The 16,740-nt window shown below is 42.9% G+C and overlaps 1 protein-coding gene across 4 annotated transcripts in view; it reads right to left on the bottom strand.

Annotated features, from left to right (window-relative positions):
- ERI3 (ERI1 exoribonuclease family member 3) overlaps nt 1-16,740 on the bottom strand; it is a 129,840-nt gene that overhangs the window by 105,747 nt on the left and 7,353 nt on the right. For all 4 annotated transcript variants that reach the window (XR_009487482.1, XM_059853971.1, XM_059853969.1 and 1 more), the window contains exon 2: nt 13,789-14,063. Coding sequence is in view for 3 of the 4 variants with exons in the window: in XM_059853971.1 (XP_059709954.1) it covers nt 13,789-14,040 (252 nt within the window). In the remaining variant the exon portion in view is untranslated. The remainder of the gene's footprint in view (nt 1-13,788; nt 14,064-16,740) is intronic.

The raw sequence follows: 16,740 nt of genomic DNA, 5'->3' as shown, positions 1-16,740 counted from the left end.
TTTAAAACAAACAAGAAATGAAGCTGGAATTTATCCCATCTAGCAAGGTGGCCTGATAGTCCCAAACAAAAATAAACTCAACATAAAGCTCAGCAGAAGTGGGAAGGTGGTGCCACAGCACAGAGAACATCCAACACCACCAGAACAGACGAGGATGGTGCTGATGCTCATCGCAGCCAGGAAAGGCTGCAAGGAGGTCTCTGTGCTCAGCACTGCAGCTGCCTAAGCTGAACCTAAGGAAGGTGGTCTCACACCAGTCTCACATGCTACCCAGGGAATATGAAACTGTACTCGTAATGGCCTCACAGCTGTTTGGCAAGGACATCACAGGGGCTGTGCACTCCCCAAGACCAGTTTCAACCTTTCCAGCCCACCATCCTTTTAGAGGACACCATCACACAGACAACAGGGACTACTGCATGAAGCACCTCCTTCTCTGGAGAGGCTGAGGATTGCCCTCCTCCAACAGACTGGGAAGAGGAGTTGAAAGAAGCTCCCCCCAGATCCATCCCTATGGGATACAGCACAGTAGCAAGCCCTGCTTCATTTTCCTCTTTGTAGCCAATTTATGCTGATAGGGAAATAAAAACGTTCCTTTATCAGAAGAATGTTCAATTATTTGAATAATCAGCAATCAAAAATTTACATGAACCTGTTAATAAAAAGTTTAAACAAATCCAGTTGCGATGGATTTCTCAATTATTAAAAAATATACATGAAATTAAAAAAGCCGCCCACTGAATAAAAGCGATAAAATCCTTTGTGTTCACCCCCCTCCTTCTCCACTCCCTTTCTTCCTTCTAGTTTAATGTAAGAGGAGAAGTGACAATTTGTTTGGTGTCTTTAAAGAATAATTTGTCTATGTTATTTAATAGAGATCCATGGCACCAAGGTTCTGGAGTGCAAATGAGCCTGCTGAGTGATATCCATGCAACAAGCCTCTCAAATCACTTCTGGAGAAAAACAGAGAGAGGGAGAGAGAATAAAAAAAATATTGCTTTTTAATATTCAAAAACAGTTTGCAAAATTTAATCAAAGCAGAGCAAAAGCTAACATTTTTACCACTTTGACATTTTTATTAGTGCTTTCATAAATTTTTAAAACATGAATGGAATTAGTTTAACAACAAAAAAAAAACTGCCTGAAAACATCTGGAAGAGACAAATAAGAAATAATAAAAAATGAAAAAAAAATCCAACTCCTGTGAGTAAAATTAGCATGTGAAAAATGCAGCCGCTGCAGAGGAACTAACACACTTTTTTGGACCGTGGTTGCAACCCTCATGACCTGCAGGCGGAAATTATCATGAGGTTACACATATGAGTTGATGACATCACCACCCCACTAGGCAGCAGGAGGGCAAGAAGCTGGGTGGGTAAATGGAAACAACAGATAATTTAAATAGCCAAGAGAAACACCCAATTTCCATGGTGGGCAGAGCCCAGAGACAGAGCAGAGAAGCTCCCCAGTGCAGCAGGGGCACAGCCCAGACCAGGGCACATGGAGAGCATGTGCTGCTGAGATGGAAAGTCAGAAAAAAATGTAAAAATCAAATAAAGTGTTAACAGTGTGGAAGTGCCCAGGTGTAGACATTGAGCAATGAAGCTGCACAGGACGCATGGCTTAAGCATTTCCTCATGGTCCGCTGTGCCACTCCCTGTGCATGCTGTGCTGGGTGAGGCAGAGCAGATGGATGGGCACATCCTTCCCTACTGCCATGCCACCCCACTGGGAGTCACCAAGTTTTCCCAGGAAAGAGAGCAAACTTGACGCAGGGGCTCCAAGGGAACGAAGAAGCATGCCAAACACTTGAGTATTAGCCAGTTTGCCTGTTGTGGCACAGCCAAATTCACCAGCTTCAGCCACCCAAGAGAAATCCAAGAGAGTAAGAAATGCTGGATACAGCTGATCCTCCCCTCAAAGGGGCCACCACAGACGGGCTCTGAAAGCAGCAAACTTCTGTTCAGAAGGAAAACAGACTGCAAAGTTTGAAGTCAACAGACAGGCTGCCATAATAGAGCCAGGCTTAACCTCAGAATAACACCATTCTATCTTTCAAATGGGTCTGGGGCATCTCGCTGCCCTTTAGGCCTGCATCCCACCCAGAGGGTGATCATGGAAGCAGGCGAGCTCATGGCAAGGCAAGACAAACATTTCCCCTTCCAGAGAGGGACACACACCGGCTGGATTTCATAGCAGGGCTGTGTTGCAATGCTGGGATGTACCCTAAGGGACCACAAACATCCTCAGGGGCCATCAACTGGCTGGATGCAAAGCGAGACTGAAAGACAGCCTGCTGCTGATCTGATACACAAAGGCGACCTCGCCTTCCAGAACCAAAGGCAAAAAGCACTTCCAGGAGGGTCGGATTAAGACAGACAGAGGAAATAAAAAGCCATACTTAAAAAATGTGGAAAATGTAACAATATCCAGAATTACTGTAGGTCTGTGAGAAGTGCATGGCCAGGAGCAGGGGCGGAACCCCAGAGGCAGCTATAGCATCTTAGGAGAAAGTGCAGCCACTCTCTTGGGCTTATTGGGTCAGTTTTTGAAACAAGTGGTAAAGAACCTTTCCCAAAAGGCTGTTTATCTGCACGCTTCCTATAGCGGAGATTTTTCCAGTCTCTGGCAGTGTTTGCTCCACTGGTATCTAAGGCAACAGATACCAGCCCCATGAAATCAGCCCCACTCCTCACTAACGACGTTAGCCAGTCCTGCAATGAAATTTAACCTGTGACACTGCTGTACTTTTCATTTAAACTTTCATTTGGAGAGAAGCAGTGTTTGGAGACCCTGCAGTTTGTCCTGCTAATAAAGACAAGTGTTGGGACCTTTAAAGGTGCCATTCATCTTTTGCCTTTATTAAATTCAATTTTCTTAAGCCCATGATACATCATGAAATTAAGAGTTGACATTCCTGCAGAAACAAAAATATCTATCAAACATAAACAGAAAGGGGGGAGAAAAGAGGCCTCTATTACCAAGAATTTATGACTTAAAGTAGATCTGTTTCCACTTTTTTTCTCTCTCTCTCTTTTTTTTTTTTTAACAAGCATATGGTTTGTTTTAGATATCTGAAATGTTATTACAGATCTAGAATTTCATTAGTAATTATTATGAAACGGTGAGCACTTAGACACTCATACACACAACCCCCCAAGAGACTGTGATGTAGGAAGGCAGCCGGGTGCTCTCTCATGTTTCACAGCAGCCCAGTAAGCTCAATATGCTCAGCTCCATCTCCACCATTCAAGGACCTTCACTGCTTCTTCCCTGGTAGGAAAGGTGGAGGAAAGCAGCATGAGGGAGTTAAGGGCAGAGATTCACTGACACTTCCTTTCTTCTATCAGAGCCTGATCATCCCTAAGTGTTACCTTGAGATCCTCACATATATCCACTCCAACACTGAGTAAATGTTCCAACTTTGGCAGTGATTTGTGCCAGCAGCCTTTGGGGCTTCTAAGCCTTCCCTCTGCCTCCACCGCCAGCTTTTCCTTATAGCACAACCAGGAGTTATGGATGTGCTAAAATAATGCAGAGGGTGTCCAGAGGCTGCAAATAGCCGCAAGCTACCAGAAGAACAAATGTACTCATTTGAATTTTGCGAGCACTGCAATTAGGTATTTTATTTAGCACTGCAAAGTAACTTGAAAGGAAATCCAGGATTTAAACCACTACCAATAAATAAGCGGCTTTTTATTTTCTTTTCATTGTCAGAGAAGTTGAACATGTTTTCTGTTGAGAAATTCTGCACAAGGCTCCCAATTACACGCATTTGCATTTATATTGTTGGAACACAGAGCTTCTAAAATCAATATTAACACGCTTAAAGAAAAAAACATCAGCACCCTGTCCCTCCCCTCAGCTGTGCCCCCAAACACAGTAACAATAGGAACCTACAGTGCCAGAGGCTTATACAGATCCATTACCAGGTCCACTCTCTTTATAACACTCCTACATTTACTATTTCAAGGTACTCCAAGCAAATCTATGTGACAGCTTCCTTAGAACTTTTGTCCTTCTGAAAAACCAAGGGTTTAAAAAAAAAAAAAGTTCCAGGTAGAAGAAGTCTTCTGTGCAATCTCGCTGTCCCTAGCCAGTGGGTTGAGCAGCAGCAGGGTAACTGTGGAATGGCTAGGGACTTTCTTCTAAGAGAGATTTGAAAAATTCTTAATGGCATGTGAAAGCACTGCTATAAACCCAGCCCTTCCTTACTCAGTTGTCCTATATGAAACTCCCTTCCCTTTAACACCAGAGTAGGGATGCATCAATTCAACTGTCTTGATCTTCTTGCTAGTAGAAGAAATGAACAAGCATAAGACTATACTTGCTAAACAATTTCCAATCAGAGAAGAAAGCACCTGAAATTACCCTAATTCCCATAGAGGAATCTTATTGCTTATCCTTTTTGCTTATCATTATAGAGAAAGAACAAAGTGCCCAACAAGAGCCTCCCAGCTCTCAAAACCTTTTAATCCAGATGCCTATGTACAAAAAGCGGACAAGGCACCCTTCAGGACACAGAGTTATATATTTGAGGAAGACCGTATGGCCTATTCAGTTCAAAAACTACCAGAGAATAATTTATCCCTCACTCTAACCCCCATGTGAAGAAGTTTAATAAACACAAGAATAAAAGATGCCCATAAAAATCAGAGCTGACTGTTCAAAATGCAATAAAAACAAGCAGAGGCTGTTGAGAGAAACGGATTTTGTCTGATAAGGAAAAGCATAAAACTTCTTACCAAAAGAACCGTTTACACCTTCAAAAAAGGTAAGGGCAGAAGAGGCAAGGGAGTGTCTGTGGAGGGACAGAGCTTCGCATCAGCTCATTTTGTTCAGGGACGGTTTTCCCCCCCTCCTCTTTAAAGAAAAAAAAAATCATTTTATGCACAAGGAGCTTATTTCTTAAACAAACACTCGTGTTTTTGATTTACACCACGGGCTGCTCCTAAATAATTTATGGCGGGTTAAATTTATTGCACAGCCCTGGCCGGCTGCAAATTCGAATTGCCAAATAATTAGATTTTAGGGCAATGCTTATAAATTATCCGCCGATTTGTCCGGACTTGTTTGTCAGTTGCTTTGTGCTTCGGGTCATCTTTGGCATTTCGCTGTTTGTGTTTTAATTGCTGATTTACACTTTGACAGATGAGAGTTGATGCCTCCAAGATCGGGGAGAGGGTGTGGGGGCGTTGAAGAGCAGAGAGAATCAGAGCTTTTAAAGCCTTGTGATTTTCTTTTTTTTTCCAAGGCAATTAAAATCGAAAAGGGACATAGTAAGGACAGCACTAGCCTAACAGATCTGCCTCCCCACTTTCCATCCTCTGCCTTAATTATTATTTTAACTAAAGCCATTACCAAGTGAGCAGCCTTGCACTGGCCCTCAGGGGCAGTAACCAAGATGACCTCATAGGTCTTTTCCCCACTTCTAAATTTTTATTAAACTAACCAAAACAAGTACCATAAAGGCACCACCTCTCCAGTGTGGAACAGCAGGACTTCTGCTGAATCAGGGCTATACTGGCTTTCCAAAGGATGTCTGCCTGCACACACTGCGGAGCCTCTCAGCACCTCAGTCCTGGCTAAGTTCCTCTGTCTACTGATTAAACCTCTCAAAAGGTCTTTGGGGAAGCAGCTGACCTCCAAATTTCTTTTTTCCATCACTACCTAGCTTAAAATACACATAAGCACACACCTAACAATCTGATACATTTAAAAGTACTACTTTATCCTAGAAAAGCATGAAGGGAAATACAAATCAAAAACAAAACACAAGAGAACTGGAAGGAATATGGGAAGAGCATGAAACACTGGGATAAGATGACGTGAAGAAAAATTCTGCTGCCTGACCATTGATTGTCCAATGTTTCTTCTTCCCCCTGCTCTCAGGTGAATCATACTGCCTACCTCCAACACTCGGGCACTGAAGCCCAATATCAAAGGCTGGATTTCCTCAAAGATAAATTTTGAGTTGCATTTTGGGTTCTGCACTGACATCAAATATGGCTCTTGTTTCCCAGTGCTGCCTTACAACTCTGAGGGTGAGGGACCATTTCTCTTTCTTTAATAGAAGCTGAAATCCCCATCTAATCACATGCCTCCAGGAGCTTCAGCTTTAAAAGAGACATCTAGTCCATGCACCTGCCTGAGGGCAGCATCATCACCCCCTAAATAATTTCTGACTTTGTCTAGGCTGTTTTTACCGACTCCAATAAGAGAGACTCACATACTCCCCAGGCACTCACTCTATCCTCCTGTTTCATTAGTCTTATCATTGGAAAGTTTTTCCTAATGTCTAATCTGAATTTCCCTTGCTGTTGTTTAAATTCCCAACCGCTCTTCCTACCCATGGCAGACACAGGCCAGAACATTGCCTTTCTCATTTTTGCAACGAAGACCTCATCTTATATACACCTATCAACACTGCATTAAACACAACCCCAATCAGCAATCCAGCCTGCACTCACAGCTGCGTTTTGCAGACCCCTGCTCACACTCACTGATTCTCTTATTCACTCTCTTGAAATAGTATCTTTTTTTTCTTCTAAAGAGTATGGAATAGAAAGTGAAGTGCTTCATCAGCTCAAGTCCCTTCTTAAAGGGCCAACAAAAGGAGGATCCACATCTTGCAAATGACACTTTTCTCCTAAACTTACCGCTGTGGTCCTTGGGAGTTTTTCATGCCTGCCATTGCGCCTGAAATCTTGACAGCAGGCTCAAAACCCTTGTCCTGCCATCCTTAACAAAACTTTCAGTAATCATTTTCTCCCAGGCTGGTTCCTACCTCTCACCACTAGCATCATCTCTCCCTGCCAAAACCCACTAAGCTATTTTGATCTTTCCAGCAGGACCCAGACATCAAGAATAAGGCAGAATCTCCCTCTTTTCACACATGGGATGAGAAATATAGACCATCAGACATCAACAGTTCAATGTGTTTCTTCAAGCACTATTGACATATATTTAACCACCCAGAACATCTCTACTGACACAGCCAACAACAATTTAAGCTTGACAGTTTGGGGGAAGTTTAGCACTCAGACCAAGTTAAAAACAGCACACACACACATTTCCAAGTATTACCTTTCCACTGCAAGATGGCAACTACACTATATCCTTTTTCACATCCACTCCTCTCTATGGCAGACAAACAGCCAGTGCAGTCCCTGTTGCAGAATTATCAGATCATTCCAAGTCCCAACCTCTTCACCTGATATTGAGCAGGACAAATGATGAATGTTCCCAACGACACTAAAACATCTGGGATGGGTACAAAGGGCACATTAGTGCATGTAAATGAATACCCAGGGTTTTACAGACATCACAACTAGCTGCTGATGACAGCACATTTCTGCCTGACAGAGAGGAACTAAATAATGTTACGAAGAGTTATTTTGCCAGCCAACAAGTGCACTGACCAAAAAAAACAACACAGGGATGGTTGCATAGCAAGCTTGGCATAAAGGGGAAAAAGCCCACAAGATTTAAGCATGTCCTGCGTCCTTCTCTTAGAAGAGCTGAGTTGCACTGCTTCTTTATCAGGAAGGTTTTGTTCAAAGCTAAGACAAGACCACTTTAACACAGCAAAGACAATTTCCCAGGAACCACAGCAGCCTGAAAAGCACCATCCCCAAGTAGCACTAGCTGGGCACCATGCCATGAAAAAATACTGCCTAGTTTTAAAACATTGTGCTGGGAGTGATGCAAAATACTTCCCGTGCCTCAGAGGCTGTGAAAGAGCAGCAGGCACACACCGATCATCGACTACCACACCAGGCCACGCACACGGCAGGACAAGCACAGCAAATATACAAACCTGGGACACCCATCCCCTTCACTTCAGAAATGCACATGATGGGAGTGTTTCAAGAAGCACACGTAGCCCTAATCAGTGGCTTTATGGAGAAACAAACAATCCAGCAGACTTGCACATTCCTGAGCTAGCTTGGATCTTTTCCTTTCAGGGTGACTGCTGCTCAACTACTTTCTGCTGTAACAACAAGTCTACTTAACTTTGCAACTTGTCACCTAAACGATGTGTAATGTTTGCACAGCTAAGGATACAGTGTTCAAACAGCACAGGTGGGAAATTGCAAGCTGGGATGCATAACTGATGTGGGGTCTCCGCACACTGTGAGGGAAAGGGCAACATGACTGATTGCTTTAAAGTAGTCATCTCATCGGCCTGTCAATAACCAGCCAAAAGCTGAGCAGGTTAGGTCAGGTTAGGACTGCAGCCATTGGCCACCCGAGTGCCTTGGTATTTTAGACTTGTTGCTATTATAATGCTGGGTTTATATCTTTAAATAAAAAAGCGCTTTGATTTTTTTTTTCGAACATCAGATGTCTTGCCTGGTGGTCTCATGGCTGTGCTCTCCAGGAGACTCGGGTTCAATAACTGTTCATGTTCTCTAGCTCATCAGGTTTAAAATAAATACAGCTAATTCTTTTGCCTGAAGTCATAACCCACCCTGTCAGAATGGTATGGGTCACAGCAAGGTTGTCCCCACTTACTGGGAGAATGAGGGAGGTCTCCAAATTCAGGTCTGAGACACCAGGTGCAGTGCAACCCTCTAAAGCTACAAGGCCTAAAGAAGTTTGTTCAAAAACTCAATGCAAACAGGAAAATGCTTTTGAAAGGGCTCTTATATGAACTGTTTCCTGCCACTCTAGAAATTTAAAGCATTCTGATGTAAGAACAATAGCATAATAACAGCCATAACTGGCAAAGAGGTGACAAATATATACATATTTACTTACCTGTAGTAAAAAGAAAAAAAAATACTTTCAAATCACTATGTTACATGTATTTTTAACAGCATTTCTCTAGAAACAGCATTGTGAGAAGGTGAATGGAGAAGTAGGTTATTAAAACTACACCCAAGCCTAAGATGCATGAACATAGGTAATTACAGATTAATATTCTACTGTAATACTTATGCTGAGTTAAAGTTACCATGGGAAACAAGCATGAATTTTTTTATTTTTCAGCAACTCATGATCATCCTCAATAAAGGTTTTGGCAGGTGATTTTAGTGCATTGAGCTTAACAGCCACACAAAAACAGTGCAAGAAGAAAGCTGCTACGTGGGGATGTCTAGATAGAACAGGCAGGCACAGGTGCACACAGGTCCTTTATCCACTTCTGGGTAAGATTGTGACAATGTCTGTTACTGTGTGAGACACCTGCATTCCCATCCTGGCCTTCATCTGGGATTACCTTGATGCAGTCTCCACAGAAAACGATGTGGAAAGCACACCGAAGGTACCTTGCAGCCTGCTCCCCAGCAGATGAGTGATCCCTCCATCACCTCCTCCTGCACCAAGTTTGTGATTTCAAGGACATATTCCTCCTTCAAAGTACCTTCAGCTGTGGCTCCCAAGGCAGCTTCTCTATCTTCTATCTAGTCACCCTACACAGAGAGCTTGGCAGGGACTGCACATTTGTTGATATGGCCTAAATTTGGTGGAAATCAGCATCCATTCCCATTACAAGGTCAGTCTATAAATCAAAGCAGCTCAGGAGCAGAGACACACGACTCAGCTGTCCCTGCTGCGGTAACAAGATCACAGATAGAGCAGGACAGGCAGCTGTACAGATCATCACAGCCACTGCAGCTGTACCTGCCCGTGACTGGGAGCTGGATGTGAGACTGATGTTCAAGGGAAAACACATGTAATGCTTTTTACAGCAGCACTCAAGGAAATACACACCGAATCTGATATAACCTTCTTCTGCATTTGTACTAAATATTACCTTACAGAAGGACTGGCTTCTATTTGTTAATACACTTTTGCCAATCACAGTATGTACTATGATCATCCAGATTTGTTTGAACACCAAAAATAAATTAGTAACTGAACATCTGCTTAGTCTGTGTCAGTGTTTATGGTTTTATGTTGAAATGGTGAGTGATGTTTTATATTTATTAGTATATCCAGTTTTATCTGACAGCAATTATAATTTAAAATTCTCCCAAAATAACAATCTAAATGCATGCTAAACAGAGTTGAAGTATCTAGGATACACAGACAAAAAAAAAAAATCAAGATATTTTTGCATTTAAAAAGTACTGTTTAGGAGGACACAGAAAACACTGTCTGTAAACAATTTATTCTTCCACTTCTGGTCACAACCTTCTTCAGCAATGAGAAGATCTGAACGTTTCATATTTTCCCTTTACAGAGAGTTTGAAAGAGGCCAATTACTACTTCCCAAATGATTACCAATTTGTGTGAATCTGAGACAATGAACACCTGAAAAAACACAACTTTATCATTACCAAAAGCTCATTTAGCAGCTCAGCTACTCCTAGATCCAGGTCCTTCTAGCAGGTCAGAGATCTGATGCTCTTCTACACTTCCAGGCAGCAGACATACAGAGCTTGAATTTTATTTGATTTTCATTTAAGTGGCTTTAATAAATTAGAGATTAACATCATATATAGAAGGCTAATTTCAAATTCAGCTTTGAACAGATCTGATTTCTACCATCAGACCTTTTATATTTAAAACAAATCACTTATTTTCATCCACTCGACTGAAGTTGAAGGCAAGATACTTGGCTTGCTGACTGAAAGAGGCACACCTTCTTACTGCATTAATAAAGGCAGCCACAGATCTGAGCCTGTGGAGCTGCTTAACACAGTCACTGAAAGCACTGACCATCATAAACATTGGTGTCTACAAGGACGAAAGGACAAAAGAGCAAGACTCCCACTTATTCATGCATCTTCTCATGAAGCTAAAGCTTCATATGTATCCAGCTCGATGGGCTGACAGTGTATAAAAGCAGGTGCTTATAAACTCTTACCAGACAGTAAAAGAAAAATCTCAGAGCTGAAAAATGAAATACACCACCACTGTGCAGGGTCCACCGACCTCCACAGAATGACAGCTCCCAACTGACCCCACTGGGCTTCAGATCACATTCCAAAGGCACAAGGCAAGCTTTAAAGAGATGCAAGAGGCCGCCATAAACATCTCTTGCTGCCAACCCCTAATGACCTTTGTCTGGCTAAAACACAACATGACACAGGCTGTGCAGTTAAAACCCCTCACACCTTCTTTCCTCTCTGGGATGGTCCCATTATTCATGCAAACATGCAGAAAACCAATAAAGCTGGGCGGTTTCTATGTGTATGTAAACAAGCACTGATGGAGGGCGTATCTTCTGAAAGCAGTCAGAAGTCAGGGCTGCAAGGATGTTCCTGCTCCTTTGTGGGTATAGGGAACATGAAGAACCCTCGATGCCTGACACAGGAGTGAGTGGTAAAGCACAGGGCAGCGGCCACAAGGCACTCAGCCAGCAGCCTCAGCCACCAGAGCCACAATGCAGATGGCTTCCCAGGGGAATACCACTGTCCTTGACCCTCCTTGATCCCCATTACAGAGGCCATACCACGAGACCTCAGAGAGAGATCGGGCAATGTGAAAGGGAATGAAAATGAAGGGGACTTCAGGGCTCACGAATGAGCATGAAGGACTTCCCCAGGGATAAAGGCAGCAAGGCTGCCAGTTACAGAGGAGCACGAGTAAATACAATGGGAGGGGGGAGCAGATGTGGCAGTCACACATCTTAGTGTACATAAAAAGATAGCTCTTTCAATAGTTTCTTGTAAGAAGCCAGAATATTTTGAACAACAGTGAGTGAGAAATGTGAAATGTGCTGTATGGTGGCAAGTGAACTCTTGCAAAATTTTTAGGCTGAATGGCTAAACTTACAGCTATGCCTACCCACTTAAAGCTGTGGATCACAGCTTAGCTTAGCTCTTTATACACAGCCTTCTCATCAAATCTCACTGCATTTGAATTTCATTGTATCTAGATTTCTATTTTGCAGGTATTAAAATAAAAGCAAAAAAAATTATCAGTATGACAGTGAAGATCAGCACATGACCATTTCTAGCTCCCAGCTCTGACCTTAGACCAAACCTCCAAAACCTGTCTATCAATCCTGCAGTGAAAGATTCTGTCACTAAAACTTTGCAGAAAACATCGCTGAAATGCATGGCACAGTTTGCTCACCATGACATACAGCCTAGCAGTGAAGAGGACAAAAGCCATGCTGGTCAGCAAAGACCAAAGAGGTAGGTAGGGGCATCAACTGAAGTCTCATTTTATAACATTTCCAGATTTTGGCAGGGACCTTCAGCCTTTCCAGCTACATTGAGACCCATGTAGCAAAAGTAATTTCTTTATTTGTCAAACTAATTTGTTGGTGAGGATGTGAGGGACTGACAGTCCTTTCAACACATTATATGATGCAGACAGGCACTGAACACAGCAGACTGGAAAAACAACACTGAAGAACATCTCCACCTTAAAGGTGCTATCTCACCAACAAAATATATAGCAGATCTGCATTGGCCCAGACCATTACTTTCTCTGGCAAGGACTTGGGGACAAAGCTCCTTAAAACAGTAGTAATCATATTCCACTCATGCTCCTTTTTACTACCAGCTGTAAACTAGCTCCCCATGCATCATGGTTTTGCATCAAAATGTGCACAGACCAAGCCCATATCCAAAGGGACAAGGTAGATCCAATTTACAGCTTTGACAGGTCTGTGCACCCGAGGCGGAGCATGCAGGAAATAGCCTGATATCTCACTTGGGGAGCGCTTAAGAGCCTGCTAGTAGAACTGGATGCAGAGCCACAACAGCCTCCCACAAAAAGCCAGCCAAAGAGCAGGGAATTTGCTATCCATTTTTCAAGAAACGCAAAGAACAGGCAGCATCCACCAAGGCACTACTGGGGAAGACAGGAGTCAAGTTTGATCCCAATTCGCAGCAACCCTTTGTTAGGACAAGCGCAAGGAAAACCACAGCGGCACTGGGAAACGCACACACTGCATTGGGGCACTTCAGTAATGAGACACCATGCTGAAAACTGCTTAAGCCTTTCATATAGTTGAAACAAAGCAAAAGGAACTTGTTGTGACCCAATGGAGGTATTACCAACACATGCAGACCAATTACTTGGCAGAGGAGATTGAGTCCACTTTAGATCCAAAAATTCTGTTTGTTCGCTACCAAACTAACATCAGGGGCTTTTTTTCTTTTTAGTACAGTTTTCCAGTTAAAAACCTAGGCCTATCCTGATGACAACTGAGAATAGTTTTACTAATCTGCTCTACAGATGAACTGTTTACAGAAAAGTTTTGGATGAACTGTTTACAGAAAAGTTCTGTACTTCACCTGGATCTCTGTATGTCTCAAGGGACAGAGCACTGGAAGATCTCTCTAAAGCTGAATTCTTCCTGCCTCATTACACTCCAGAGTTAAAACCCAGGCAAGATATCTGATCTTGCTGAAATTAACTACAAACTGTTTTTCTTCTCTACTTAAAAATACCATTATGTTGCACATATTCCCATCATTCAAAATATTCTTTTCCTAAAGCTGTTAGCTACCAATGGTAGAATTTTCCCTTGCAGAATCAAACATGGCTGCCATCTATTAATGCAAGTTTCCAGCCAAAAACTTTTAGACCCTTCCCAGTTCAGACAAGTGATAAGTATACGTGACTTAAAGTTGTTTTCAATAACACATGAATTGTCACTTCCTCGATGGAAATCAGACTCTTTCATTCATTCCCACCACACAGTCCTGGCATTGCTCCTGAGACAGCAGGTGACTGGCAAGAGCCCTGGAGAATCAGCAACAGAAAGGAGGTGGGACAAACCAGAAAAAATTAGTGAGCCAGTACTGTGTTTTTTCCTTTTACCTCTCAGAAAAGCAGCAGCAACTTGCAAGGCAATAATTAACATGATTAACTATTTACCTGAGGATGAATCTGCGGCTTATCACATGTAGCCTCAAAATCCAGCACTAAGAAGTAGTGATATCTCTGTGGAGGGAAGGATGACATTGCTGCCATGGAAGCTCCAAAGCTGTGGGACGCCAGTTTCCTGCTTACGATGGAGTGGAACCCTTCAAGAACACCAGCTGGGAAGAGGGGGGACACAGCTTGTCTTGACCTTGAAAGTAAGTTTGGGGGAAACTTTGCTGCTCCAGTATGGAGGAGTGCTATCATTGAACATCCAGAGGCATCTGAAACTGAAGAGAGACTCATGTTACTCATGCACACCTACATCTCATCTCTACTGCTATCTGTTCACTGTCCTCCTCTGACAGGGATTCCCTTTGTGCTTCCCAGTGGAGGTTCCAGCATCACAAATCTGAAATAACACAGTAACCTGCTCTAAGCACAAGAGAGGATATTTGGATTGAGCTAAAGGTGTCCAGAATCACAGGCAACTGAAATTAACCTCTGCAAATGACTCTAAATTAAGAACTATGAGATACACAACAGTCATGGCTCCAGGCACCAGATCACATCCCACTGCTGAACCTCATTATAGCAGAACAGAACACAAACCAACTAAAACACAGAATATCCAATCTAAGCCTTGTTGAAATTTCTGAGGCTCTTTATCTTTTCATATATAATGCAGTTTCTGATACATGGTAAAAATTAAACACAGCAATACACAAACCAACACTAGAAATTATCCAAACAGCTTGACCCTGAAACATCTGCCAGCTCCACCAAAACATGGCATTTCCATTACAAATCCAGGTGGCTAGTGGATGGAAGGCTCCTCCCCAGGAAAGTTCTCGTTTGCTCTGTATACAAGGTTTTTCAGAGATGTGATTTTAGTGCTACACTCCACATCTAATTTCAGGTATTTCTCCCAGAGGAGGCTATCAGTTCAACTAATCACATGCAGGTACTGCAGGAAGTGTAAAATGCAAGCAGGACTCTATAGGCTACAGTTTTCCTCCCAAATAAATACCTCACTCAGCCATCACCTTCTGATACTTTCATTTAAAAAACATTATTAAATAAATTGCATTGTCCATGTTGCGACAACCTGGATTTTCCCTCCTGCTAGTTTTCTTCCAAAAATTTGCAGGAAAAAGTTACCAGTATTGTCATTATCCAATATGGGTCAGCCTCAGGGCTGTTAATACATCTACAGGGACAAGAATTCAAGACTACTTCAAGGTGTTACATGGGTGGGTACATGGACTGATAGCTAAAGAAGCAAATTGCACCAACTCAGTCCTCTTGAACAAGGATAGGAGTACCCCCTCTAATTGTGTATGCATATATATACACACACACCAAGCTATATAAGATATTTAAATCTATCCCCACAGCTGGTCCCACTGCTTGTGGAAGAACTTCATCACTTGATGGAGTCCATGCCACCCACCTGCCCTTTTATGAGCATGGCCCCCCACGCCTGTGCTGTCTTTTTGCTCTACCATGAAGGGATGGAAACACCCACCATGAGACATGGAGACAAAGTGGCCACAGCAAAATGGGGACTTGCTGCTCATGAACAAAGTCACTGTTTGCACAAAAGACAGCATTTGCTCTCTCCCATCCGTTAGTCCGTCAGGTAAATAATGCACGTGCCAAAACACACACTTAATGAGGTAAATAATATGCCTCGAATAACGGCTAAATCTGTATTTACCTGCGAGACCAGAGAAACTCGGAAGGACCAGATTAGGAGATAATTGCAGCTAAGCAGGTTGTGTGCTCCGAGTAAACACGCATTTGGTAACCTTCCCTTTCCAAGCTTTTGAGTGAAAGGCAAAAATCAAAGAAGTTGAACTGTTTAAGACCAAGCCAGTGCCCACATTGCCAATTCCACAGCATATATGCATTGCCCCTGCCTCAAGGCTTTCATGTTTTGAAGCTGTTTGCTTTATTAAAGCACTGTGCCAGACAGCAGGTACCTTGAAAACTGAAAACTCAAGTTGCAAAACCAAAAATGAAGAGCCCAACATGGCATTTATCTTGAAGGGGCTCGGTTCGACCAATTGCCTTTTCATCTACAGCTTTGGCTGTCATTAATAAATGCTTTACAGCCAAATAGAAGTTACTTATATTTTCTTCTAACATGTGCCAGATAACAGATATTTAAGGTATACATACTTTAAATCTTCCAACTACTATGAGTCTAAAGGCCCATCACAACAAACGTGATCTCTCAGAATAAAGCAGCTTGTAAATTAGTTGCAGGAAAACCTGGTCTTTAGCCTACTGCATCAAATAAAACACACAGTTGGAGTGGGGGAGGCAGACAGGCTTCAACCCCATATCAAATGCAGGCAATAAAACATGTATTATCCACCCACCCACAGCAAGATCTCTTCTGTAATGTATCTTAACTGGCAAGACCAAGGTATCTGACATGGACCCCATGAATCTTCAGGCTGGGTTGCACTACACACAGTGGTACAGAGGTTTCCAAGCCAGAGTCCATGGCAAAGGCAAACCAGCCGCCTCAGCAGGGTTCAGGCACGTCCCCACGCAGACACAGCAGCATCCTGCCAGACCCTGGCATGGCAGGTCAGGGTCACAAAAGCACCATGTGACATCCATGGAGGAAATTAACAGCCAACATCCAGTGCTTGTTTACACTAACAACTTCTGCAATGGTCCACGTCAAGCAACAGGATCAGGCTCCCAATGCTAAAAGCAGCCTCCCTCCCCACTCTCCCGTGTAGCAGAGGGAGCAGTGCTCTGAACAAAGGTGCATGAGTGGGGTATTGCATGTGGATTTCCCTACACAGGCAGCATACAAACAAGGGCAACCCCACTGCAAACTCTGCACCTTCAGCCAAATGAAGTTTTAATGGTATGTTTACCCAGCCACTGCTCTGGGTGCCCTGGGAAGACCTCACATCATCTTCTTTGGCAAGGTCAGAGTGCCTC

This window comes from Haemorhous mexicanus, chromosome 9 (genome assembly GCF_027477595.1).
Source record: "Haemorhous mexicanus isolate bHaeMex1 chromosome 9, bHaeMex1.pri, whole genome shotgun sequence".
NCBI lineage: Eukaryota > Metazoa > Chordata > Aves > Passeriformes > Fringillidae > Haemorhous > Haemorhous mexicanus.
The sequence above is the reverse complement of the archived record's forward strand: the minus strand, read 5'-3'. Positions and strand labels throughout refer to the sequence as shown.